Raw genomic sequence first — 25,432 nt, forward strand, 5'->3', positions numbered from 1 at the left:
GGTCAATATTAAATAAAGTCTCCTGATGAGTCGTCTTTGGTGAGGACGATGAAACCCATAGAAGTGAGAGGCTTTGAGAGTGAGTGTGTATACCTCACCTCACCCTATATACTGAAATGTGGGGTACATGTTTTTTCTATTAGTCACCTTCTGACTAACCATCAGGGGGTGAATTATAATAGTTTTACATTTGGAATTAATAAAGTTTAGTTTTATCCTTTTGTCAGCAAACATGAGGAATGACATGAGACAACCCCTTTAAGAAGATCCAATTTTGGTTAAAACTATTCCAACATTATGAACATAAAAATGGCTTCTCCCCTATGTGATATCTCTGATGTTTATTAACAGTTGATTTCCAAGTAAAATATTTCCCACATTAAGTAAATCAAAAAGGCATCTCCTCTGTGTGACTGCTCTGATGTCTAATAAGACGCTCTTTCAGGTTAAAACATTTCCCACATTCTGAACAGGAAAAAGGCTTCTCCTCCGTGTGACTGCTCTGATGTCTAGTAAGATGCTCTTTCCGATTAAAACATTTCCCACATTATGAACAGGAAAAAGGCTTCTCCCCTGTGTGACTGCTCTGATGTCTAGTAAGATGCTCTTTCCGATTAAAACATTTCCCACATTCTGAACAGGAAAAAGACTTCTCCCTTGTGTGAGTTCTCTGGTGCTTAACAAGATTCGAATTACAGTTAAAACATTTCCCACATTCTGAACAGGAAATAGGCTTCTCCCTTGTGTGAGTTCTCTGGTGCTTAACAAGATTCGAATTATAGTTAAAACATTTCCCACATTCTGAACAGGAAAAAGGCTTCTCCCCTGTGTGACTGCTCTGATGTCTAACAAGAAGCACTTTCTGGTTAAAATATTTCTCACATTCTGAACAGGAAAAAAGCTTCTCCCCCGTGTGAGTTCTCTGGTGCTTAACCAAATCTGATTTCCATTTAAAACATTTCCCACATTCTGAACATGAAAAAGGCTTCTCCCCTGTGTGAGTTCTCTGGTGTCTAACAAGGACCTCTTTCCGGTTAAAACATTTCCCACATTCTGAACAGGAAAAAGGCTTCTCCCCTGTGTGAGTTCTCTGGTGGTAATCAAGATGCGTTTTCGTGTTAAAACATTTCCCACATTCTGAACATGAAAAAGGCTTCTCCCCCGTGTGAGTTCTCAGGTGCCTAACCAAATATGATTTCCATTTAAAACATTTCCCACATTCTGAACATGAAAAAGGCTTCTCCCCTGTGTGAGTTCTCTGGTGGTAATCAAGATATGCTTTTGTGTTAAAACATTTCCCACATTCTGAACATGAAAAAGGCTTCTTCCCTGTGTGAGTTCTCTGGTGTTTAACAAGAACCTCTTTCCGGTTAAAACATTTCCCACATTCTGAACAGGAAAAAGGCTTCTCCCCTGTGTGAGTTCTCTGGTGGTAATCAAGATGCGTTTTCGTGTTAAAACATTTCCCACATTCTGAACAGGAAAAAGGCTTCTCCCCCGTGTGAGTTCTCTGGTGCTTAACCAAATCTGATTTCCATTTAAAACATTTCCCACATTCTGAACAGGAAAAAGGCTTCTCCCCTGTGTGAGTTCTCTGGTGGTAATCAAGATGCGTTTTCGTGTTAAAACATTTCCCACATTCTGAACATGAAAAAGGCTTCTCCCCCGTGTGAGTTCTCAGGTGCCTAACCAAATCTGATTTCCATTTAAAACATTTCCCACATTCTGAACATGAAAAAGGCTTCTCCCCTGTGTGAGTTCTCTGGTGGTAATCAAGATACGCTTTCGTGTTAAAACATTTCCCACATTCTGAACATGAAAAAGGTCTGGCCCCTGTGTGAGTTCTCTTGTGTTTAACAAGAACCTCTTTCCGGTTAAAACATTTCTCACATTCTGAACAGGAAAAAGGCTTCTCCCCTGTGTGAGATTTCTGATGGTAATCAAGATGCGCTTTCGTGTTAAAACATTTCCCACATTCTGAACATGAAAAAGGCTTCTCCCCTGTGTGAGTTCTCTGGTGTGTAACAAGAACATCTTTCCGGTTAAAACATTTCCCACATTCTGAACAGGAAAAAGGCTTCTCCCCTGTGTGAGTTCTCTGGTGGTAATCAAGATGCACCTTCGTGTTAAAACATTTCCCACATTCTGAACATGAAAAAGGCTTCTCCCCTGTGTGAGTTCTCCGGTGGGTATCAAGATGCCCTTTCTGGTTAAAACATTTCCCACATTCTGAACATGAAAATGACTTCTTTGCTTTAGGAGCAGTTTGTTTTTTAATGCCTCTTTTGTGACTTTGATTTTCCTTAGTAGTCGGTAATAAATCAGAAGACCTGATCTGTTTCAAAGGATCAGCTGACAGATCTTTGCTGTGAATGGATGATGTTATAACTGGAGTAATAGCATTCACTTCAGTTGTATCTTGTAGGATCTCAAGATCATCATATTTAAAAATTGAAGATGTCAGCTGTCCTTCTGATCTCCTGGTACAGTCATCTGCCAAGATAAAAAACAATTATTTTTTAATAAAATATCCTTGAGTTTTATATTTTTGAACATTTCTAATTAAACTGTCCATAAAAATGGCAAGCTATGTAAAAAAAACTTTATTTACCAAGACAATGACAGTTCACAGTCTAATAGAAAACCTTATTAGATGAACCAGTAGTGTGTGGGGTTCAACTGTTTGTTCATTCTGCCTCCCAGATATAGAATAAAAAGAAACCAATCAATGTTATGTAGGCGAAAATAATACCAATTCTCATCTCCCAAAAAACAAGTCCAAACAGGTCCATCATCTGTCAATGGAAAAACATTAGGCTATGTGCACACGTTGCGGATTTTGATGTGGATCAGCAGAGTTTTTGGACGCGCGGAATTGCATCAAATCCACAGTGTAGTGCACAAGCAATATTAGTCAATGTGAAATTGACATTTGTTGTGCACAAGCTGTGGAAAAAATGTATGGAAATGCAGTTTTTTTCCCACAGCATGTCAATTATTTTTGCGGATTTCCAGCGTTTCTGCACCCATTAACTTCCATTGTGTCAGGCCAATCCGCAGCAATATCGCAGGTTTAAAAAAGATCTGCGGATGTGCCTGTGAGAAGCACTGCAGATCAGGAGGGGGAAGAGTGTGGGCGGAGAAGATGTGCATGTCTGTGTGTGTATGGCTGTGTGTGTGTGTGTGTGTGTGTGGCTTTGTGTGGGCAGGCATCTTCCGATCGGACTACTAGTCCCATCTGGCTACGCCTGCTACAGTGACAGGAAGCTGGATAATCTTTGGCTAGATGAATAGAATGGGGCATCAGACTGCGCTGCTCGCCTGTCAGGATAATGTACCAGTCCAAATAGAAGTAATAGAGAATAGACTTTATTTCTACGCGTTTCGTGGTGATCACACCACTTCCTCAGGACAATCTATACACATACACATACAGGGTCTTGTATTTATAGCAAAAGAAGGCACATGGAGACGCCTCCTTTCAAAGAAAAAAAAACAAAACACACACACAAGCAAAAAAACACCACACCCATTGGGTGGGGAATCTGACTTAAACACATATTCAAACATATATGTACATCATAAAACACACAAAACAATCATAAAATATAATTGAGTAAAGCACTTAAAACCATTGCTCATACATGTAAAAATCTAAATACAAAAAAAACATTAAAAAGAGCAGTTGAGCAAATGAATAACTTTTACAAGCTGGGCGAGTGCTAGAACCTACAGTGTTAAAACATTTATTCTTTGTCAGGACCCTGCTACTGATGTTTTGAACCATTGAGCCATGGGTGGATTGGATTGGATTGTTTTGTTTGGTGGTAGTTTCACAAGAGTCTGTGAAATCAAAGAGATAACAGTGGAAAGAAAAAAAAAAAAAAAGAATCCTTGAGAATTATTTTTTATTCATTATTTTTCAAATAATGAATAAAAAATAATTCTCAAGGATTCTTTTTTTTTTTTTTCGATCGGTGGTTACTGCAGGTTGTAGGCTTGATAATGGGACAGTAGTAGTACCATCATCCAGCTCCGGTGATACAGTGAGAGGAGGTAATCCTCTGCACTATATCCCTCCACCGTGAGTTCAGTATAGTTCATACTGTCACTTGCGGCACCGCTGCGTGGGGAAATTCTCATGCAGCGTTGCCGTAAAGTGAGAGCCTGAACTCAGGTAACCTCTTAGTGTTGCACTGCAGGAGCCGTTGTCTCCTGTCTGTGTGTTACTGGAGGCCTATAGTGATGTCACATCTGCTGATGTGAACCCTCTATAGGGGAGATCGTCGTGGGACAGTCGTTATTAAAATGGACTGCATCGGACCAGGGAGTATTTGTGTTGGTTTATTATTTTTTATTTTTTTGCAGGAGACCGAGGGCGTCGCATGGATTGGCAGAACAATAAAGATGGCAAAACTGTGTAGTGTTTTAGTTCATTAAAATACTTTTTTCTGGCTGTGTCTGGCGGTGTCTTTGTTTATTTAACCCATTAACAACTATAGCTTTAGTAATGGATAGGTATCTTATTGACGCCTCTCCATTACTAAGCCGGCTTGATGTCACCTTACAATTCAAAGGTGGTATCAACCCCCAACTACTACCCCATATGCCACCGCTACAGGGGAGTGGGAAGAGAGGCTAAGTGCCGGAATTGGCGCATCTTATAGATGCACCATTTCTGGGGCGCCTGTGAGCTGGTGTTTGTTGCCGGGGAGGGGGCAACACCTATGACCCCTTCCTAGGCTACGAATATCAGCCCGCAGCTGTCTGCATAGCCATTTCTGGCTATTAATTATAGGGGGACCCCATGTAGTTTTTTTTGGGGGGAGCCCCTATTTTAATATCCAGTAAAAACTAAATATACAGCTGCGAGCTGATATTCATAACCTGGGAAGATTCATGGGTATTAACTCCTTCCCAGGCTATGAACATCGGTCCCTAGTCACTGGCTTTCCCTCTATGGTGCAGAAAATTGCGAGGGGAGCCCACGCAATTTTTATTTTATAAATTAAACATATATTGCATTTAAGACCGGGGTCACACTTGTGAGAAACTCGCACGAGTCTCTCGCATGAATACTCGGCACTGCCGCCGGCACTCGGGACCGGAGTGTACGGCTGCATGTATTTCTATGCAACTTACCACTCCAGTCCCGAGTGCCAGCGGCAGTGCCGGGTAATAAGGTCCGAGACTCTTGCGAGTTTCTCGCAAGTGGGACCCCGGCCTAACGCAAATTTTGTGTGTGTCTTTATTTCACTTTTTTATGTATTACTTTATTATGATTATTCCTAAACATCGGGCTTGGTACTATCTATCTATAGATCTATCTATGGATCTATCTATTATCCATCTATCAATCTATGTATCTATCTATCTATCTATCTATCTATCTATCTATCTATCTATCTCTTTCTTTCTGTGTTTGTAAAGATTATTGTTCAATGGAGTATGTAAATGAAGAGGTTGGACAAGAAATGACATCACAATTCTTTTTTTTTTCTTAATGTAGCTTTCAAAAACGCATACAAATCCGAATAAAAAAACACGTGAAAATCCGCATCAAATCCGTGCGGATTTTTACCTGTGCTTTCTGCCAAGAGATGCAGAATCTGCGCAGAAAATTTCACATGCAATTCTGCAACATATGCACATACCTGTAGCGGCTCAAAGGCTGTTGAGAAGCTACAGGGGTTCTATAAACCAATCCAGCAAAATGTCACCGGCGATGGCAGCGCCTGCGCAGTAGCATCTATAAGTAAGAGATAGATGCTACTGGACAGGAGCCTTTGGTGTCATTTTGCTGGATGTTATTTTTTTTTCTAAGCCTCAAAATAGCCACAATATTATAGGCAAAAACAATAATATCAACACTATTATATGCATTATGTAAAATAGAGGGCAGGTCACTGAGGGATCAGTGACCTGTCATAAGCCAATACAGATGAATATGTAATCAGAGTACAACATAAAGCCCTGCACACAGCCCCAGCTCCGCCCACAGCCCCAGCCACACCCACAGCCCCACCTCACAGCCCGAGAATCTCATTAGCTGAAAACTACAAACAAAGATTAAACAACAACCACAAGATGGATTTCATCACCAAGTATCAATGTGATCAGTATAACTAACAAGTGACTGGCACACTCCGGACATGTTGTGATGCAAAATAGGGGGTTTATTATACATACAGTAAACACAAACGTTTCGGTCGTAACTGGACCTTCATCAGTGTGCTAGATTACTAGTATGTTGGAGGAGCCCCACAAGTTAGAACTAAGATGCATCGGAAGCCTGAAGCTATATAGAATTCAGGTTGTAGAAGCAGTACATAGACGCAGGGGAGTATGTCCCAGGTGGCGCTATCAGAGGAAAGCCTGAAGCTATATAGATCCCAGGTTGTAGAAGCAATTTGCTGATGCAGGGTAGTGTGTCACAGGTGACACTATCCAGTAAATATGAAGCCACGCGGTGTCACCGCTGTTAAGGGCTAAGAGGGAAGTGCACGCTATCAGCCTGATGAATGGAGGGAGCACGCAGTGTCCACTGCAAGTGCAGGCTCACAACCTGGGATCTATATAGCTTCAGGCTTTCCTCTGATAGCGCCACCTGGGACATACTCCCCTGCGTCTATGTACGGCTTCTACAACCTGAATTCTATATAGCTTCAGGCTTCCGATGCATCTTAGTTCTAACTTGTGGGGCTCCTCCAACATACTAGTAATCTAGCACACTGATGAAGGTCCAGTTACGACCGAAACGTTTGTGTTTACTGTATGTATAATAAACCCCCTATTTTGCATCACAACATGTCCGGAGTGTGCCAGTCACTTGTTATTTACACATTGAGGCTTGGGAACCTATGACCGTGCACCTCCTCCCTTCGGCTGTGCTGAACATTTTCTATATTACCTGTGATCAGTATAACGGCGCTGACCTGACACTGTCTGTAGGTTACTGTGCACAATCCAGCTGACAGGTTCACTTTAAATTTAGATCTTCGGCATTTGGAAGAGGCGATGGAGAGCTTTTTTAAGACTATCAGTTACACACTCACATAAGTGAGGCAGGCCGATCCCACCACAATCAAACTATCATACAGAATGAAGAGGTAAAAAAAACACAAAGAATAAAAAAGTATGTTACATCCCCAACAACAACGTATGTACGAGGGGAGAACTCCAACACTATACGAGAGTTGCACTCATTTATGGTGGACCACTGGAGCTACTGTGAGTCTTGACCAGAAGAGTAGAGAAAGTATTAGCGCTCCCATTTCAGGAGAGATTGTGCAGTAAGGTAAACTCCTTAGGATCGAACACATAATGTCATTTAGGACGTGGAGTGAATCCATGAAACCAGGGCTCGAGCAATGTCAACACATCTCCTGCAGGTGTGAATAAATGTACCGTATTTTCCGGCGTATAAGACGACTGGGCGTATAAGACGGCCCCCAACTTTTCCAGTTAAAATATAAAATCTTAAAAAAGTCGGGGGTCTTCTTATACGCCGTATGTCATCTTATACGGAAGGTGACTAATGTGCCTTTTTTTTGGGGGGGGGAGTGGTCCCGATGACGGAGGGGGCGTCTCACAGGGAAGTGTGAGTATGCCCCATTACCTCATATTATAGCTGCAGCGTCAGCGTGGGGTGCTGGGGAGCGGCGGCGGCTGCTCCTTTGTGCCGCATGGGTGCTGTGGGGCGGCGGTTCCTCTTGGTACAGCGTCGGGGCTCTGTGCTGTGGGGCGGCAGCAGCGTCGGCGTATCTTCAGGGAGAGTCAGTCGGGGCTCCTCCGGCATCTCCTGAAAGCCCGGAGGCGCCGGCAACTCCATTGCTGCGATGCGGTGGCCTCCGGGAAAATGGCCGCTGGGGGCTGCGCAGGCTCAGATTCAGATCTCGTCTCCCGAGATCTCGGGACGAGATCTGAATCTGAGCCTGCGCCGCCCCCAGCGGCCATTTTCCCGGAGGCCACCGCATCGCAGCAATGGAGCTGCCGGCGCCTCCGGGCTTTCAGGAGATGCCGGAGGAGCCCCGACTGACTCTCCCTGAAGATACGCCGACGCTGCCGCCCCACAGCACAGAGCCCCGACGCTGCAGGAAGAGGAACCGCCGCCCCACAGCACCCACGCGGCATAAAGAGGAACAGCCGCCGCCGCTCCCCAGCACCCCACGTTGACGCTGCAGCTACAATGTGAGGTAATGGGGCATACTCCACTCACACTTCCCTGTGAGACGCCCCCTCCGTCATCGGGACCACTCCCCCCCCACCCACCATAGATACCCGGCGTATAAGACGACCCCCGACTTTTAAGAAGATTTTCAGGGGTTAAAAAGTCGTCTTATACGCCGGAAAATACGGTATATTACAGCCAGCAGCCGTGCACAGATTAGAGATATATCATGGCACAGGTATAATGATTTTCCTGTAGTTGATCACAATCCTGTTTGAAGTTAGAAGGTTTTAAAAGAAATTTAAAAGTCAGGATAAAGGGAAACTCTGCTGTCATTGTACAGAAATTCACACTTGGCCTCACTGCACATTTAATGTTGTCGATCATAAAAGCAAAGTTTGCCCAGAAAGACTGGACCTGGTCTTGTAGGGACCATATGAGCACATTCAGCAGCACAGAAGGGAGAGAAGGTAGATTCATCCAATAAGATATCAGGGATCTAGGAAGCCAACAGCATCATTACCCTCTGTTTTCTCTTACAGACCCATCATAATATAATTCTTCAAGTGATATTCTAACTTATCAGCATATTCTACGGGCGCTGTCTTGACTTTGTTGTTTACAGATCTGGGCAGGTAAGGTCAGTGTCTTCTAATCCCAGGGGGTAGGTGGATCATCCAGGTGGTAAATTCTATAGAAAATTGCTTTCAATACCCAAAGTAATTTGAACATTTTTTGGTGGAGGAGAATGTTGTGGTCGGGAGGCCAAATGGTGATCGCACGATTGTGATACGGCCGGACTACACCACTGATAAAGCAGCCACAGCCGGTGGTGGAGAAGAATCTGTGACTTCTCAGCATTTAGTGATTACTACTCACCTGGGTAGTCATATGTAGGAATCTCTTCTTTACACCGCTCATCACCCTTCACATATGTCTCTGTAGTATTAAAACGGGTCAGATCTTCACCCTGAAACAAATATTGTAAAAGTCACAGACAGATGGAGAAGTCACATTTATGATCAGCTCTAATCCTGCCATCTACACTGTTCACATTACACAAGTATGAAACATATAATACTGGGGGATAAAACAAGATTGAGCACAAGACCTTCACAGCTGTCTACACATCATAGGGGAGATCTCATGACACCTTCTCTCCATCTACCTGATGATCCTGAGGAACATTGGGATCTTCTTGTTTACAGTCCTGTGGAAGAAGAGGACGGGGACATCTCTCTGGTGTTGTCCTCTTACTGGATAGATCTGGATTAAACACATACAGGGACTAAATTCATTCTTTACATACAGATAATTATAGGCCGTGTGTATTTAGTCCTGTCTATTACCTGGTGATGTGAGGGGCTGGGGAACCTCCATCATGATGTCCTTAAACAGATCTTTGTGTCCTTCTAAATACTCCCACTCCTCCATGGAGAAATAGACAGCGACATCCTGATACCTTATAGGAACCTGACACATACAATGATACCGTCATCCCCTGATCCCTTCATAGCGTTACTGTATAATGTCCCAGCATTCCCAGCAGTGTCACCTCTCCAGTCAGCAGCTCAATCATCTTGTAGATGTGTTCTAGGAACTTCTGGTCATTGATGTCCTCATGTATCAGGGGGTGAGGTGGAGGCCTCGTGATTGGGCTCAGGGGTCTTCCCCATCCCTCAGACACAGGGTCCTGACAGCGTTCACTAGTGGTCTTCTTCTCTACTGTGTAATCCTGGTTATGGAGAGACACATTAATAAATCTCACTACAGACATTTCCAGAGTCCTCACCTCTCCAGTTCTGTCCATCTGTCATTCCCATAGATAAGAATGATGTAATGTGACGTCATCAGAATCTCTCACCTCTCCAGTAAGACGGAAGAGGATCTCTAGGGTGAGGTGTAATATCCTCTCCGCCATCTTGTCTCTGTCCATATCCATCTTTGATGGGCGATTCAGAAAAATTCTCTTATATAGAAGATGTTCACTGAGAGGATCCGATATTGTAGAGACCTGAATGAGAAGATGAGCCGATGTAACAGCATAAAACTCCTGTGTAATAATACAATTACTGGAGATAATAAGGGAAACATATGAGGAGATTTATTATTTTACAGTATTTAATTACCTTCTTTACATCTACTAATAAAACCTATATATTTTAGGCCACAGACAACAAGCAGTTTCTTCCTCGGAGTCGGCAGCTGAATACGTTTCTCATAGACTCATCTTCCATAACGCTAATTCTCGTCTCATTTACCGACACTGGAATCGGCATTAGCAATACTGCAGGAGATATTCATTACACGTGACAGGAGAAATAACTATTTCATGATGAGGACGACATCTTGATCTTCTACTAAGGCTCTAGAAACATATTTGTCCGGAGTCCGTCACTGACTCCATCACCACCGGCCGTCTATATGAAGGTTTCCCATCTTCCCCGCACTGTAATTTTCTATCACTTGTAGGGATTTCACTCACTCAGGTGCGACGGCTGACACTCAGGAGGCACGTTCCTTTAAAAGTTCACCGGGTTTATTGCTTCATAAACCACATGGCAAAATAACAGAAAGCAAATAGCCTTTGGCTCAGGGAAAGAAAAGCAAGTGTCCAGTCCTTCAGGCTCAGTCCTGGAGCCTTAACACACTCAGGAGGGTTTCACCTCCACAAATATCTCCTGTGTAAAGCATTAGCCTGTCTTATATGGAGCTAGCCACACCCAGGAACCCATCACATGATTAGACATGTGGTTTGACATCACCACAGGTCCTGAAACACACATCTATGATATAATGCTGGGAGCGTCACTCTGTCCGAAGCCTTTATAGACGGCGCAAGCGCCGGCGCAGTCTGGGCCTCACAGAGTGACGCTCCCAGGAGATCGCGGTATGCGTAAACACTGAATGCACACCGCGATCTCCACCGTATAGCAGGGACCGCCAGGAAGGTGAGTATATTCACCTTTCCCGTTCCAGCGCTGCGTGCGGCTCCGTCTCCCGGGTTCTCTGCTGTGATGTTCCCAGTTCAGAGGGCGCGATGACGCGCTTAATGCGCGCCGGCGCCGCCCTCTGACTGAACAGTCACAGCCAGAGGAGCGGGAAGATGGCGGCGCGCAGCGCTGGAACGGGACAGACAGGTGAGTATAGCAAGTGCTGGGGGGTCTGAGCTAGCGGTGATACCGGCACCTGACCCCCACAGCGCGCCGGTGTCCCCGCCTGCTCAGGCCCCCAGCACTCAGCGACGATAGGGGAGTATGGTATTTTTTTTTTTATATATATATGGCAGCAGCATATGGGGCATATATAATGGAGCACCTTATGGGGGGCATATAATACAATGGTGGCGCAGGATGGGAGCAGCACATGACAGAACGGGGGCGCAGGATGGGAGCAGCACATGACAGAACGGGCGCAGGATGGCAGCAGCACATGACAGAACGGGCGCAGGATGGTAGCAGCACATGACAGAACGGGCGCAGGATGGCAGCAGCACATGACAGAAGTGGGGCGCAGGATGGGTGCAGCACATGACAGAACGGGGGCGCACGATGGGAGCAGCACATGACAGAACGGGGGCGCAGGATGGGAGCAGCACATGACAGAACGGGGGCGCAGGATGGGAGCAGCACATGACAGAACGGGGGCGCAGGATGGGAGCAGCACATGACAGAACGGGGGCTCAGGATGGCAGCAGCACATGACAGAACAGGCGCAGGATGGGAGCAGCACATGACAGAACAGGGGCGCAGGATGGGAGCAGCACATGAAAGAACGGGGGCACAGGATGGGAGCAGCACATGACAGGATGGGAGCAACACATGGCAGGATGGGGGCGCAGGATGGGTGCACCACATGACAGGATGGGGACGCAGGATGGAGCAGCACATGTCAGAATGGGGGTGCAGGATGGGAGCAGCACATGACAGAATGGGGGCGCAGGATGGGTGCAACACATGACAGAATGGGGGCGCAAGATGGGTGCAGAACATGTCAGAATGGAGGCGCAGGATGAGTGCAGAACATGTCAGAATGGGGGTGCAGGATGGGAGCTGTTGTGAATTCTGTGGCTGAGTTCATTTCTGTGGTCACAAGTGGTATTGCAGTCTCTGGGCTTCCTCCCTCAGGTGTTTTGGTGAGCTCGTTGGCTGCCTTGCTATTTAGCTCCACCTGAGTCTGTCTTCCTTGCTCCTTGTCAATGTTCCAGTGTTGGATCTGAGCTACTGCATCTTTCCTTGGGCCTGCTGCTCTGCTAGATAAGTGCTTCTAGTTTGTTTTCTGTTTTTTTCTGTCCAGCTTGCTATTGTCTTTTGCTGGAAGCTCTGAGAAGCAGAGGGGTGCACCGCCGTGCTGTTAGTTCGGCACGGTGGGTCTTTTTGCCCCTTTGCGTGGTTTTCGTTTTAGGGTTTTTTGTAGACTGCATAGTTCTCTTTGCTATCCTCGCTCTGTCTAGAATATCGGGCCTCACTTTGCTGAATCTATTTCATTCCTACGTTTGTCTTTTCATCTTGCTAACAGTCATTATATGTGGGGGGCTGCCTATTCCTTTGGGGTATTTCTCTGAGGTAAGTCAGGCTTGTATTTCTATCTTCAGGCTAGTCAGCTCCTCAGGCAGTGCCGAGTTGCATAGGTAGTTGTTAGGCGCAATCCACTGCTGCTTATAGTTGTGTGAGGATAGATCAGGTACTGCAGTCTACAGAGATTCCACGTCTCAGAGCTCGTCCTATTGTTTTTGGTTATTGCCAGATCTCTGTATGTGCGCTGATTACTGCACGCTGTGTTGCCTGATTGCCAGCCATAACAGTACAAGGAGCCTCACCAATGATTTCCAATAGAGGGAAAAAAGAAATCCTGACATCATTTTTTTTTCTTAGCTCTGTCTTCAGTCTTTTTTTTCCCCTAGACATTAGAGTGCTTCAGGACACAGCTGTGGACATGGATATTCAGGCTCTGTGCTCCTCAATGGATAATCTCGTTGTAAATGTACAAAAGATTCAAGATACTATTGATCAGAAATCGATGCTAGAACCAAGAATTCCGATTCCTGATTTGTTTTTTGGTGACAGAACTAAGTTCCTGAGCTTCAGAAATAATTGTAAGCTATTTTTGGCCTTGAAACCTCATTCTTCTGGTAATCCTATTCAACAGGTTTTGATTATTATTTCTTTATTGCGCGGCGACCCACAGGACTGGGCGTTTTCTCTTGCACCAGGAGATTCTGCATTGAGTAATGTTGATGCATTTTTCCTGGCGCTCGGATTGCTTTACGATGAGCCTAATTCAGTGGATCAGGCTGAGAAAAATCTGCTGGCTTTATGCCAGGGTCAGGATGATGTAGAAGTATATTGTCAGAAATTTAGGAAATGGTCAGTACTCACTCTGTGGAATGAATCTGCACTAGCGGCTTTGTTCAGAAAGGGTCTCTCTGAAGCTCTTAAGGATGTAATGGTGGGATTTCCTATGCCTGCTGGTTTGAATGAGTCTATGTCCTTGGCCATTCAGATCGGTCGTCGCTTGCGCGAGCGTAAATCTGTGCACCATCTGGCGGTACTGCCTGAGAGTAAACCTGAGCCTATGCAGTGCGACAGGACTATGACTAAAGTAGAACGGCAAGAACACAGACGTCTGAACAGACTGTGTTTCTATTGTGGTGATTCTACTCATGCTATTTCTAATTGTCCTAAACGCACTAGGCGGTTCGATAGCTCTGCCGTTATTGGTACTGTACAGTCCAAATTCCTTTTGTCCATTACCTTAATGTGCTCTTTGTCATCGTATTCTGTCATGGCGTTTGTGGATTCAGGCGCTGCCCTGAATCTGATGGATTTGGATTATGCTAAACGTTGTGGATTTTTCTTGGAGCCTTTGCGGTGTCCTATTCCGTTGAGAGGAATTGATGCTACACCTTTGGCCAAGAATAAGCCTCAGTACTGGGCCCAGCTGACCATGTGCATGGCTCCTGCACATCAGGAAGTTATTCGCTTTCTGGTACTGCATAATTTGCATGATGTGGTCGTGTTGGGGTTGCCATGGCTACAAACCCATAATCCAGTATTGGATTGGAACTCTATGTCGGTAACCAGCTGGGGTTGTCAGGGAGTACATGGTGATGTTCCATTTTTGTCTATTTCGTCATCCATTCCTTCTGACATCCCAGAGTTCTTGTCGGACTTTCAGGATGTATTTGAAGAGTCCAAGTCTGATGCCCTACCTCCGCATAGGAATTGTGATTGTGCTATCGATTTGATTCCTGGTAGTAAATTCCCTAAGGGTCGTTTATTTAATTTGTCCGTACCTGAACACACCGCTATGCGCAGTTATGTGAAGGAGTCCCTGGAGAAGGGACATATTCGCCCATCGTCGTCACCATTGGGAGCAGGGTTCTTTTTTGTAGCCAAGAAGGATGGTTCGCTAAGACCGTGTATTGATTACCGCCTTCTTAATAAGATCACTGTTAAGTTTCAGTATCCCTTGCCATTGATTTCTGACTTGTTTGCTCGGATTAAGGGGGCTAGTTGGTTTACTAAGATTGATCTTCGTGGTGCGTATAATCTGGTGAGAATCAGGCAGGGAGATGAATGGAAAACGGCATTTAATACGCCCGAGGGTCATTTTGAGTATCTGGTGATGCCGTTCGGACTTGCCAATGCTCCATCTGTTTTTCAGTCTTTTATGCATGACATTTTCCGTGAGTATCTGGATAAATTCTTGATTGTTTACTTGGATGACATTTTGATCTTCTCAGATGATTGGGAGTCTCATGTGAAGCAAGTCAGAATGGTTTTCCAGGTACTGCGTGCTAATTCCTTGTTCGTGAAGGGATCAAAGTGTCTCTTCGGTGTGCAGAAAGTTTCATTTTTGGGGTTCATCTTTTCCCCTTCTACTATCGAGATGGATCCGGTTAAGGTTCAGGCCATCCAGGATTGGACTCAGCCGACATCTCTAAAAAGTCTGCAGAAATTCCTGGGCTTTGCTAATTTTTATCGTCGCTTCATCTGTAATTTTTCTAGCATTGCCAGACCATTGACCGATTTGACCAAGAAGGGTGCTGATTTGGTTAATTGGTCTTCTGCTGCCGTGGAAGCTTTTCAGGAGTTGAAGCATCGTTTTTGCTGTGCCCCTGTGTTGTGTCAACCTGATGTTTCTCTTCCGTTCCAGGTCGAGGTTGATGCTTCTGAGATTGGTGCAGGGGCGGTTTTGTCACAGAGAGGTTCTGATTGCTCAGTGTTCAAACCATGTGCTTTCTTTTCCAGGAAATTTTCTGCTGCTGAGCGTAATTATGATGTGGGCAACCGAGAGTTGCTGGCCATGAAGTGGGCATTCGAGGAGTGGCGTCATTGGCTTGAGGGTGCTAAGCATCGCGTGGTGGTATTGACTGATCATAAGAACTTGACTTATCTCGAGTCTGCCAAGCGCTTGAATCCTAGACAGGCCCGTTGGTCGTTATTTTTTGCTCGTTTTGATTTTGTGATTTCATACCTTCCGGGCTCTAAAAATGTGAAGGCGGATGCTCTGTCTAGGAGTTTTGTGCCCGACTCTCCGGGGTTATCTGAGCCGGCGAGTATCCTCAAGGAAGGAGTCATTGTGTCTGCCATCTCCCCTGATTTGCGGAGAGTGTTGCAGAAATTTCAGGCTAATAAACCTGATCGTTGTCCGGCCGAGAAACTGTTCGTCCCTGATAGGTGGACTAGTAAAGTTATCTCTGAACTTCATTGTTCGGTGCTGGCCGGTCATCCAGGAATCTTTGGTACCAGGGAGTTGGTTGCTAGATCCTTCTGGTGGCCATCTCTGTCACGGGATGTGCGTGCTTTTGTGTAGTCCTGTGGAATTTGTGCTAGGGCTAAGCCCTGCTGTTCACGTGCCAGTGGGTTGCTTTTGCCCTTGCCGGTCCCGAAGAGGCCTTGGACACATATTTCGATGGATTTCATTTCTGACCTTCCCGTTTCTCAAAAAATGTCGGTCATTTGGGTGGTCTGTGATCGCTTTTCTAAAATGGTCCATCTGGTGCCCTTGGTTAAATTGCCTTCCTCCTCTGATTTGGTGCCTTTGTTCTTCCAGCATGTGGTTCGTTTACATGGCATTCCTGAGAATATTGTTTCTGACAGAGGTTCCCAGTTTGTCTCGAGGTTCTGGCGAGCCTTTTGTGGTAGGATGGGCATTGACCTATCTTTCTCCTCGGCCTTCCATCCTCAGACTAATGGCCAGACCGAACGAACCAATCAGACCTTGGAAACATATCTGAGATGTTTTGTTTCCGCTGACCAGGATGATTGGGTGTCATTTTTGCCGTTGGCTGAGTTCGCCCTTAATAATCGGGCCAGCTCGGCTACCTTGGTCTCTCCATTTTTCTGCAATTCTGGGTTCCATCCTCGTTTCTCTTCAGGACAGGTTGAGTCTTCGGACTGTCCTGGTGTGGATTCTGTGGTGGACAGGTTGCAGCAGATCTGGACTCAGGTAGTGGACAATGTGACCTTGTCCCAGGAGAAGGCTCAGCTTTTCGCTAATCGCAGACGCCGTGTGGGACCCCGACTTCGTGTTGGGGATTTGGTTTGGTTATCTTCTCGTCATATTCCTATGAAGGTTTCCTCTCCTAAATTTAAACCTCGTTTTATTGGTCCGTATAGGATTTCTGAGATTCTCAATCCGGTGTCTTTTCGTCTGACCCTCCCAGACTCCTTTTCCATACATAATGTATTCCATAGGTCGTTGTTGAGGAGATACGTGGCACCTATGGTTCCATCTGTGGAGCCTCCTGCCCCTGTTTTGGTGGAGGGGGAATTGGAGTATATTGTGGAGAAGATTTTGGATTCTCGTGTCTCTAGACGGAAACTCCAGTATCTGGTCAAATGGAAGGGTTATGCTCAGGAAGATAATTCCTGGGTTTTTGCCTCTGATGTCCATGCCCCAGATCTTGTTCGTGCCTTTCATGTGGCTCATCCTGGTCGGCCTGGGGGTTCTGGTGAGGGTTCGGTGACCCCTCCTCAAGGGGGGGGTACTGTTGTGAATTCTGTGGCTGAGTTCATTTCTGTGGTCACAAGTGGTATTGCAGTCTCTGGGCTTCCTCCCTCAGGTGTTTTGGTGAGCTCGTTGGCTGCCTTGCTATTTAGCTCCACCTGAGTCTGTCTTCCTTGCTCCTTGTCAATGTTCCAGTGTTGGATCTGAGCTACTGCATCTTTCCTTGGGCCTGCTGCTCTGCTAGATAAGTGCTTCTAGTTTGTTTTCTGTTTTTTTCTGTCCAGCTTGCTATTGTCTTTTGCTGGAAGCTCTGAGAAGCAGAGGGGTGCACCGCCGTGCTGTTAGTTCGGCACGGTGGGTCTTTTTGCCCCTTTGCGTGGTTTTCGTTTTAGGGTTTTTTGTAGACTGCATAGTTCTCTTTGCTATCCTCGCTCTGTCTAGAATATCGGGCCTCACTTTGCTGAATCTATTTCATTCCTACGTTTGTCTTTTCATCTTGCTAACAGTCATTATATGTGGGGGGCTGCCTATTCCTTTGGGGTATTTCTCTGAGGTAAGTCAGGCTTGTATTTCTATCTTCAGGCTAGTCAGCTCCTCAGGCAGTGCCGAGTTGCATAGGTAGTTGTTAGGCGCAATCCACTGCTGCTTATAGTTGTGTGAGGATAGATCAGGTACTGCAGTCTACAGAGATTCCACGTCTCAGAGCTCGTCCTATTGTTTTTGGTTATTGCCAGATCTCTGTATGTGCGCTGATTACTGCACGCTGTGTTGCCTGATTGCCAGCCATAACAGGGAGCAGCACATGTCACAATGGGGGTGCAGGATGGAAGCAGCACATGACAGAATGGGGGCGCAGAATGGGTGCAACACATGACAGAATGGGGGCGCAAGATGGGTGCAACACATGGCAGGATGGGGGCGCAGGATGGGTGCACCACATGACAGGATGGGGACGCAGGATGGAGCAGCACATGTCAGAATGGGGGTGCAGGATGGGAGCAGCACATGTCAGAATGGGGGTGTAGGATGGGTGCAGCACATGTCAGGATGGGGACGCAGGATGGGTGCAGCACATGACAGGATGGGGACACAGGATGGAGCAGCTCATGACAGGATGGGGACGCAGGATGGAGCAGCACATGTCAGAATGGAGGTGCAGGATGGGAGCAGCACATGTCAGAATGGGGACGCAGGATGGGTGCAGCACATGACAGGATGGGGACGCAGGATGGAGCAGCACATGTCAGAATGGGGGCGCAGGATGGGTGCAGCACATGACAGAATGGGGGCGCAAGATGGGTGCAGAACATGTCAGAATGGAGGCGCAGGATGGGTGCAGAACATGTCAGAATGGGGGTGCAGGATGGGAGCAGCACATGTCAGAATGGGGGTGTAGGATGGGTGCAGTACATGTCAGGATGGGGACGCAGGATGGGTGCAGCACATGACAGGATGGGGACACAGGATGGAGCAGCTCATGACAGGATGGGGACGCAGGATGGAGCAGCACATGTCAGAATGGAGGTGCAGGATGGGAGCAGCACATGTCAGAATGGGGACGCAGGATGGGTGCAGCACATGACAGGATGGGGACGCAGGATGGAGCAGCACATGTCAGAATGGGGGCGCAGGATGGGTGCAGCACATGTCAGGATGGGGACGCAGGATGGGTGCAGCACATGACAGGATGGGGACGCAGGATGGGTGCAGCACATGACAGGATGGGGATGCAGGATGGAGCAGCTCATGACAGGATGGGGACGCAGGATGGAGCAGCACATACCAGGATGGAGACCATATACCAATATAGATGCTAGCCACCCGGGCGTAGAACGGGTTCAATAGCTAGTATATATATATATATATATATATATATATATATATATATATATATACAGTTAGGGCCAGAAATATTTGGACAGTGACACAATTTTCGCGAGTTGGGCTCTGCATGCCACCACATTGGATTTGAAATGAAACCTCTACAACAGAATTCAAGTGCAGATTGTAACGTTTAATTTGAAGGGTTGAACAAAATTATCTGATAGAAAATGTAGGAATTGTACACATTTCTTTACAAACACTCCACATTTTAGGAGGTCAAAAGTAATTGGACAAATAAACATAACCCAAACAAAATATTTTTATTTTCAATATTTTGTTGCAAATCCTTTGGAGGCAATCACTGCCTTAAGTCTGGAACCCATGGACATCACCAAACGCTGGGTTTCCTCCTTCTTAATGCTTTTGCCAGGCCTTTACAGCCGCAGCCTTCAGGTCTTGCTTGTTTGTGGGTCTTTCCGTCTTAAGTCTGGATTTGAGCAAGTGAAATGCATGCTCAATTGGGTTTAGATCTGGAGATTGACTTGGCCATTGCAGAATGTTCCACTTTTTGGCACTCATGAACTCCTGGGTAGCTTTGGCTGTATGCTTGGGGTCATTGTCCATCTGTACTATGAAGCGCCGTCCAATCAACTTTGCAGCATTTGGCTGAATCTGGGCTGAAAGTATATCCCGGTACACTTCAGAATTCATCCGGCTACTCTTGTCTGCTCTTATGTCATCAATAAACACAAGTGACCCAGTGCCATTGAAAGCCATGCATGCCCATGCCATCACGTTGCCTCCACCATGTTTTACAGAGGATGTGGTGTGCCTTGGATCATGTGCCGTTCCCTTTCTTCTCCAAACTTTTTTCTTCCCATCATTCTGGTACAGGTTGATCTTTGTCTCATCTGTCCATAGAATGCTTTTCCAGAACTAAGCTGGCTTCTTGAGGTGTTTTTCTGCAAATTTAACTCTGGCCTGTCTATTTTTGTTATTGATGAATGGTTTGCATCTAGATGTGAACCCTTTGTATTTACTGTCATGGAGTCTTCCCTTTACTGTTGACTTAGAGACAGATACACCTACTTCACTGAGAGTGTTCTGGACTTCAGTTGATGTTGTGAATGGGTTCTTTTTCACCAAATTAAGTATGCGGCGATCATCCACCACTGTTGTCATCCGTGGACGCCCAGGCCTTTTTGAGTTCCCATGCTCACCAGTCAATTCCTTTTTTCTCAGAATGTACCCAGCTGTTGATTTTGCTACTCCAAGCATGTCTGCTATCTCTCTGATGGATTTTTTCTTTTTTTTCAGCCTCAGGATGTTCTGCTTCACCTCAATTGAGAGTTCCTTTGACCGCATGTTGTCTGCTCACAGCAACAGCTTCCAAATGCAAAACCACACACCTGGAATCCACCCCTGACCTTTTAACTACTTCATTGATTACAGGTTAACGAGGGAGACGCCTTCAGAGTTAATTGCAGCCCTTAGAGTCCATTGTCCAATTACTTTTGGTCCCTTGAAAAAGAGGACGCTATGCATTACAGAGCTATGATTCCTAAACCCTTACTCCGATTTGGATGTGGAAACTATCATATTGCAGCTGGGAGTGTGCACTTTCAGCCCATATTATATATATAATTGTATTTCTGAACATGTTTTTGTAAACAGCTAAAATAACAAAACTTGTGTCACTGTCCAAATATTTCTGGCCCTAACTGTATATACATGGTTATGTGCAATAAAGAAAACACTCCGGGCTACATCACAGCGACAAGCCACCTATGTGACACATACCTCCCGTCGACTACACACCCATTAGCCATGCTACACACTTTAGATCTCATGTCTGATTCACACACAGAAGTTTGAGGCCTTTAGAAAAGCTTTTTTTTCCACAAACACCGCGGACAGAAATTATCTGATCCCAATGTCTCCATGTACAGTGTTTTATGGGGTTTATTTCTGTCATTAGGCTTTCCTATATTACAAGAAAAACACCAGAAAATAAACACATATTAAAATTCTTCTAAAGAAAATTGGCTCCAACAATTCTTGTAAAAAGAAAAATACATGGAAAAAGCAGAAAACACATTTTATTTTTTCACACAATAAACAATTGTTTAAAAAAAATTAAGTATTTCGGGCACCAGAACATAGATGTTCACTGCAGGGATGGTACAGAGTGGCTGCAACAAAAACCCTGGCAGTTTAACCACTTATTGCTGCCAAAAGCAAACATGGCATCTAAGGTGTGAGAGTCTGGCTGAATGCCCCTCTGCCCCCAAGTACTCGATAGTATGGGGCGGCCTAGTTACTACGATACTTACATGCCTAATAATGATGTCTGGGCTGCAATGTACGAAGGTCTATTAGGCCGGGCCAGAGGCAGCGTCCAATAAGTTACCTTTTAGGCCATGTTCACACAATGCGTTTTTTACTGCGGAACCGCCGCAATTTTGCCGCTGCGGGTCCGCAGCTGTTTTCCATGCAGGGTACAGTACAATGTTGCCCTATGGAAAACAGGAACCGCTGTGCACACATTGCGGAAATTCACTAAAAAAGCCGCGCTGAATAGCTGCGGTAAAAAAGAAGGACCATGTCACTTCTTTGTGTGGAACTGCAGCGGTTCTGCACCCATAGACCTCCATTGTGAGGTCAAACCCGCAGTAAAACCCGCAGATCAAAAATATATCTGCGGGTTTTATTGCGGTTATGGGTGGAGAAACCGCTGCTACAGGAAGTGCGGGGAAGCGGGAGGAAGTTGGTGCGCGGAAGTGCGTGGGCTGAGTGTGGTCCTGTACCCCGAAGAGACTGTCATCATGGAGGCATACCGTCACATGGGGATCGATGTCGGCCGTTTGATAGATTTGGTATGTATGTATATGTGTGTGTGTGTGTGTGTCCCCATGCGACGATAGTGCCACCATTGTGCTAAGTCGCCGTATGGGACTACTACTCCCATCCGGTATTAGGATGGGATAGTTGTCCCTGTGTCCGGCGACTTAGCACAATTGTAAAGTAACACAAAACACACACAATACACATACATGACACACAGTACATACAACATATAACACAGAGTATATACTCACCAACAGCACACTGGTAGGCGAAGCCCTCGATCCCCTAGAAAAAATCCCAAAATAAAAAATCAAATTCATACTCCCTGTCCGCAGAATCCTTAAACGAGTGTCCCACGCCGATCGGCTGCTCTCCGGCGATACACTGCCAGGAGCGAAGCTCCTGGCAGTGTATCGCGTACTGTTCCGGAGTTCAATGGCTCCGGCATCTCGGTTAACGGCAGTACAGCTGCGTTGAACTTTCCCACGCTGCACTGCCGTTAAGCGAGAGTGCCTGGGGTCAATGACCGCCGGTAAACTCGCTCGCGCATGCGCAGTGACACACCGACAGGAACTATGGCTCCTGTCAGTGTGTTGCTGCAGCCATGGAGAGCAGACATATTTCTGGATGTGTCTGTTCTCCATGGCAGATCTTCGTGGGACCCTCGATGGATTTCTGCGGACAGGGCCAGGGAGTATGAATTTGTTTTTTTATTTTGCATCTTTTTCAGGTCGAGGGTCTTCAGGACGGATTGAGCGTACAATAAAATATGGTCAAAAAGTGTGTGTCTTTATTTCATTAAAATATTTTTTTTCTAGTGTGTGTGTTTTTTAACCCTTTCATTGGATTAATAATGGATAGGCGTCTTATTGACGCCTCTCCATTATTAACCGGGCTTAATGCCACCTTACAATAGCAAGGTGGCATTAACCCCTCATTACCCCATATCCCACCGCTACACGGGAGTGGGAAGAGAGGGGCTAAGTGCCGGAATTGGCGCATCTTTTTGATGCGCCTTTTCTGGGGCGACTGCGGGCTTACATTTGTAGCCGGGGGGGGCAAATATCCATGGCCCCTTTCCAAGGCTATGAATATAAGCCCACGGCTGACTGCGTAGCCTTTCTGGCCTAAAAATATAGAGGGACCCCAACACTTTTTTTTTCGGGGCCCCCTATATTTTAGTGCCAGAAAGGCTACGCAGACAGCTGTGGGCTTGTATTCATGGCCTGGGAACAGCCAGGGGTATTTTAACCCCTTCCTGGGCCTCAAATATTGGCCCACGGCTGTCTGCCTAGCCTTTCTGGACTAAAAATATAGGGGGACCCCAACACTTTTATTTTTTCGGGGCCCCCTATATTTTAGTGCCAGAAAGGCTATGCAGACAGCTGTGGGTTAATATTCATAGCCTGGGAACAGGCTAGGGTTAGGGGTAGGATCCCTTTAGGGTTAGGGTTAGGATCCCTTTAGGGGTAGGGTTAGGATCCCTTTAGGGGTAGGGTTAGGATCCCTTTAGGGTTAGGGGTAGGGTTAGGATCCCTTTAGGGTTAGGGGTAGGATCCCTTTAGGGGTAGGGGTAGGGTCCATTTTAGGGTTAGGATCCCTTTAGGGTTAGGGGTAGGGTTAGGGCTAGGGTTAGGATCCCTTCAGGGTTAGGATCCCTTCAGGGTTAGGGGTAGGGTTAGGATCCCTTTAGGGTTAGGGTTAGGATCCCTTTAGGGTTAGGGGTAGGGTCCCTTTTAGGGTTAGGGTTATGATCCCTACCCATAACCCTACCCTATTTCAGTTTATAGTGGGTTTTTTACTTTATTTTGATGATTGGCGCACGGGCCGCTCAGGATTGACGGCGCCAGAGCTAGTTTTAAAACAACTGCACACGAACGTTTTTATTGGTGTTTGTGTTTTTAGTTTGTCCTTGGGTTCATTTAGGGGTTACTTTAATATATTCCAACTTTTTAAAACCATTTCTGTAACATTAGTTGGTCGTTCTATAGATTATGAAATGACACTATTGTATTCATTGTAGGTTCGTGATTATCCGGCCCTGTGGGACCCTTCTGATGAATCATATAAAGACAAATATTATCAGGAACTCGCATGGACCAAAATTGTACGAGACATGTTCCCGGAATGGGACAAGTATCCAGGGGAAACACAACAGCAAATTGGTAATTATAATTACATTTATTTAGCAAACCTTGATTTTATTAAAAATATAATTTGTTTAGATCTCTAAAAAAATTGTTGTTCTTTTTTGGAACCTTTTTTTTGTAGATAAAGATGTGAGGCAACGGTGGCACTCCATCAGGGACAGATTCACAAAGTTTATAAATGACTGTGCTAAGAGTGGCTCGTCGCCGAGCAAAAAAACCTTTCCCTTTAGCGAAGAGCTCCAATTCATTGTCACCAGCCGGACAATGCGAAGGTAATTTACAATCCACTCCACAAAATTATTTATATATATCAGCCTAGAAAATTTTGATTAATGATCTTTTTCCCCCCCCACAGGACGGAAGGAAACATGTCAGCAGCTGATGTGGATGAAAGCGACACTGAGGATGGAGCAGGCAGTTCCTCTGGAGTGGGAGGGATCATCTCTCCATCCATTCCCACAGCTTCTGCTGAATCCACATCCACTTCAGCAGCTGCTGCATCCACATCTGCTTCAGCAGCTGCTGAAGCATCTGATTCTGCAGAAGCTGTGAGAGTGGAGAAGAGAGCTGTCTATCCGGTGGCAGCAGAGAAAAGAAAAAAAAACAAAGAAGAACAATGAGGACCAAACGGTGCAAATTGCCTCGGACACCCTTGATTTTATAAAAAAAATCTTCTAGCGATGACCATTGCGATTCGTTTGCATTAACTGTCGCAAGAAAGACCCGCTCACTGCCACCGGATAGACAGTCTCTTTTTATGTCTATGGTCCAGATGTCCCTCACTGCTCTGGAGGACCCTGCTCCTATTTTGCCATATAACGAAGTTCTGATGGGGGTGTTGGGACTGTTCAGGCCCCGACACAGAACACTGGACACACCTGCAAGACCACAGTATTTGGGCAACAGTCAAGGCAGTTATGCAGATAGAGGAAGTTCTCAGCAGCTGGGACCAACTTCTCAAACAGAGGGAACAAATTACCTGTATTCTCCCGAGTACACCTATCTGCACTAAAAGTAAAATGGGCTACAGCTCCAGTTGCACAGAAAACCACAAGAAAAACGAAGTACATCATATCTGATAATCGGTAAACTTATCAGTTTATTTAAAATATTAAAAATGAACAAAATATAATATAACAGAAAAACCGTATTGATATTCGAATAATAGGGAACAGGTGCACCACAACATCCACTATCACATAACAAGAGGGGAGAAGGACATGAGTTGTCAAAGGAGTAAAAAATATAACTGAGTACTGGCACTGCAGGTCTCAATAGAGATGTACAGGGACACAACTCCTTTGACAACTCATGTCCTTCTCACCTCCTGTTATGTGATAGTGGATGTTGTGGTGCACCCGTTCCCTATTATTCGAATATCTCTGTATTAATACGGTTTTTCTGTTATATTTTGTTCATTTTTAATATTTTAAATAAACTGACAATTTTAAGGATTAGCCGAGATAATGTACTTCTTTTTTCTTGT

The 25,432-nt window shown here is 45.6% G+C and overlaps 1 protein-coding gene across 1 annotated transcript in view; it reads right to left on the reverse strand.

The window, feature by feature from the left end:
• Nucleotides 1–326: 326 nt before the first annotated feature.
• Nucleotides 327–25,432, reverse strand: part of LOC138663262 (zinc finger protein 420-like) — an 81,179-nt gene continuing 56,073 nt past the window's right edge. Inside the window, exons 6-11 of the mRNA XM_069749435.1 lie at nt 10,035–10,184; nt 9,726–9,905; nt 9,520–9,643; nt 9,339–9,436; nt 9,050–9,140; nt 327–2,493 (exon numbers count right to left, since the gene is read on the reverse strand). Coding sequence (XP_069605536.1) covers nt 548–2,493; nt 9,050–9,140; nt 9,339–9,436; nt 9,520–9,643; nt 9,726–9,905; nt 10,035–10,184 — 2,589 coding nt within the window. The 3' untranslated portion in view covers nt 327–547. The remainder of the gene's footprint in view (nt 2,494–9,049; nt 9,141–9,338; nt 9,437–9,519; nt 9,644–9,725; nt 9,906–10,034; nt 10,185–25,432) is intronic.

This window comes from Ranitomeya imitator, chromosome 2, assembly GCF_032444005.1.
Source record: "Ranitomeya imitator isolate aRanImi1 chromosome 2, aRanImi1.pri, whole genome shotgun sequence".
Lineage (NCBI taxonomy): Eukaryota > Metazoa > Chordata > Amphibia > Anura > Dendrobatidae > Ranitomeya > Ranitomeya imitator.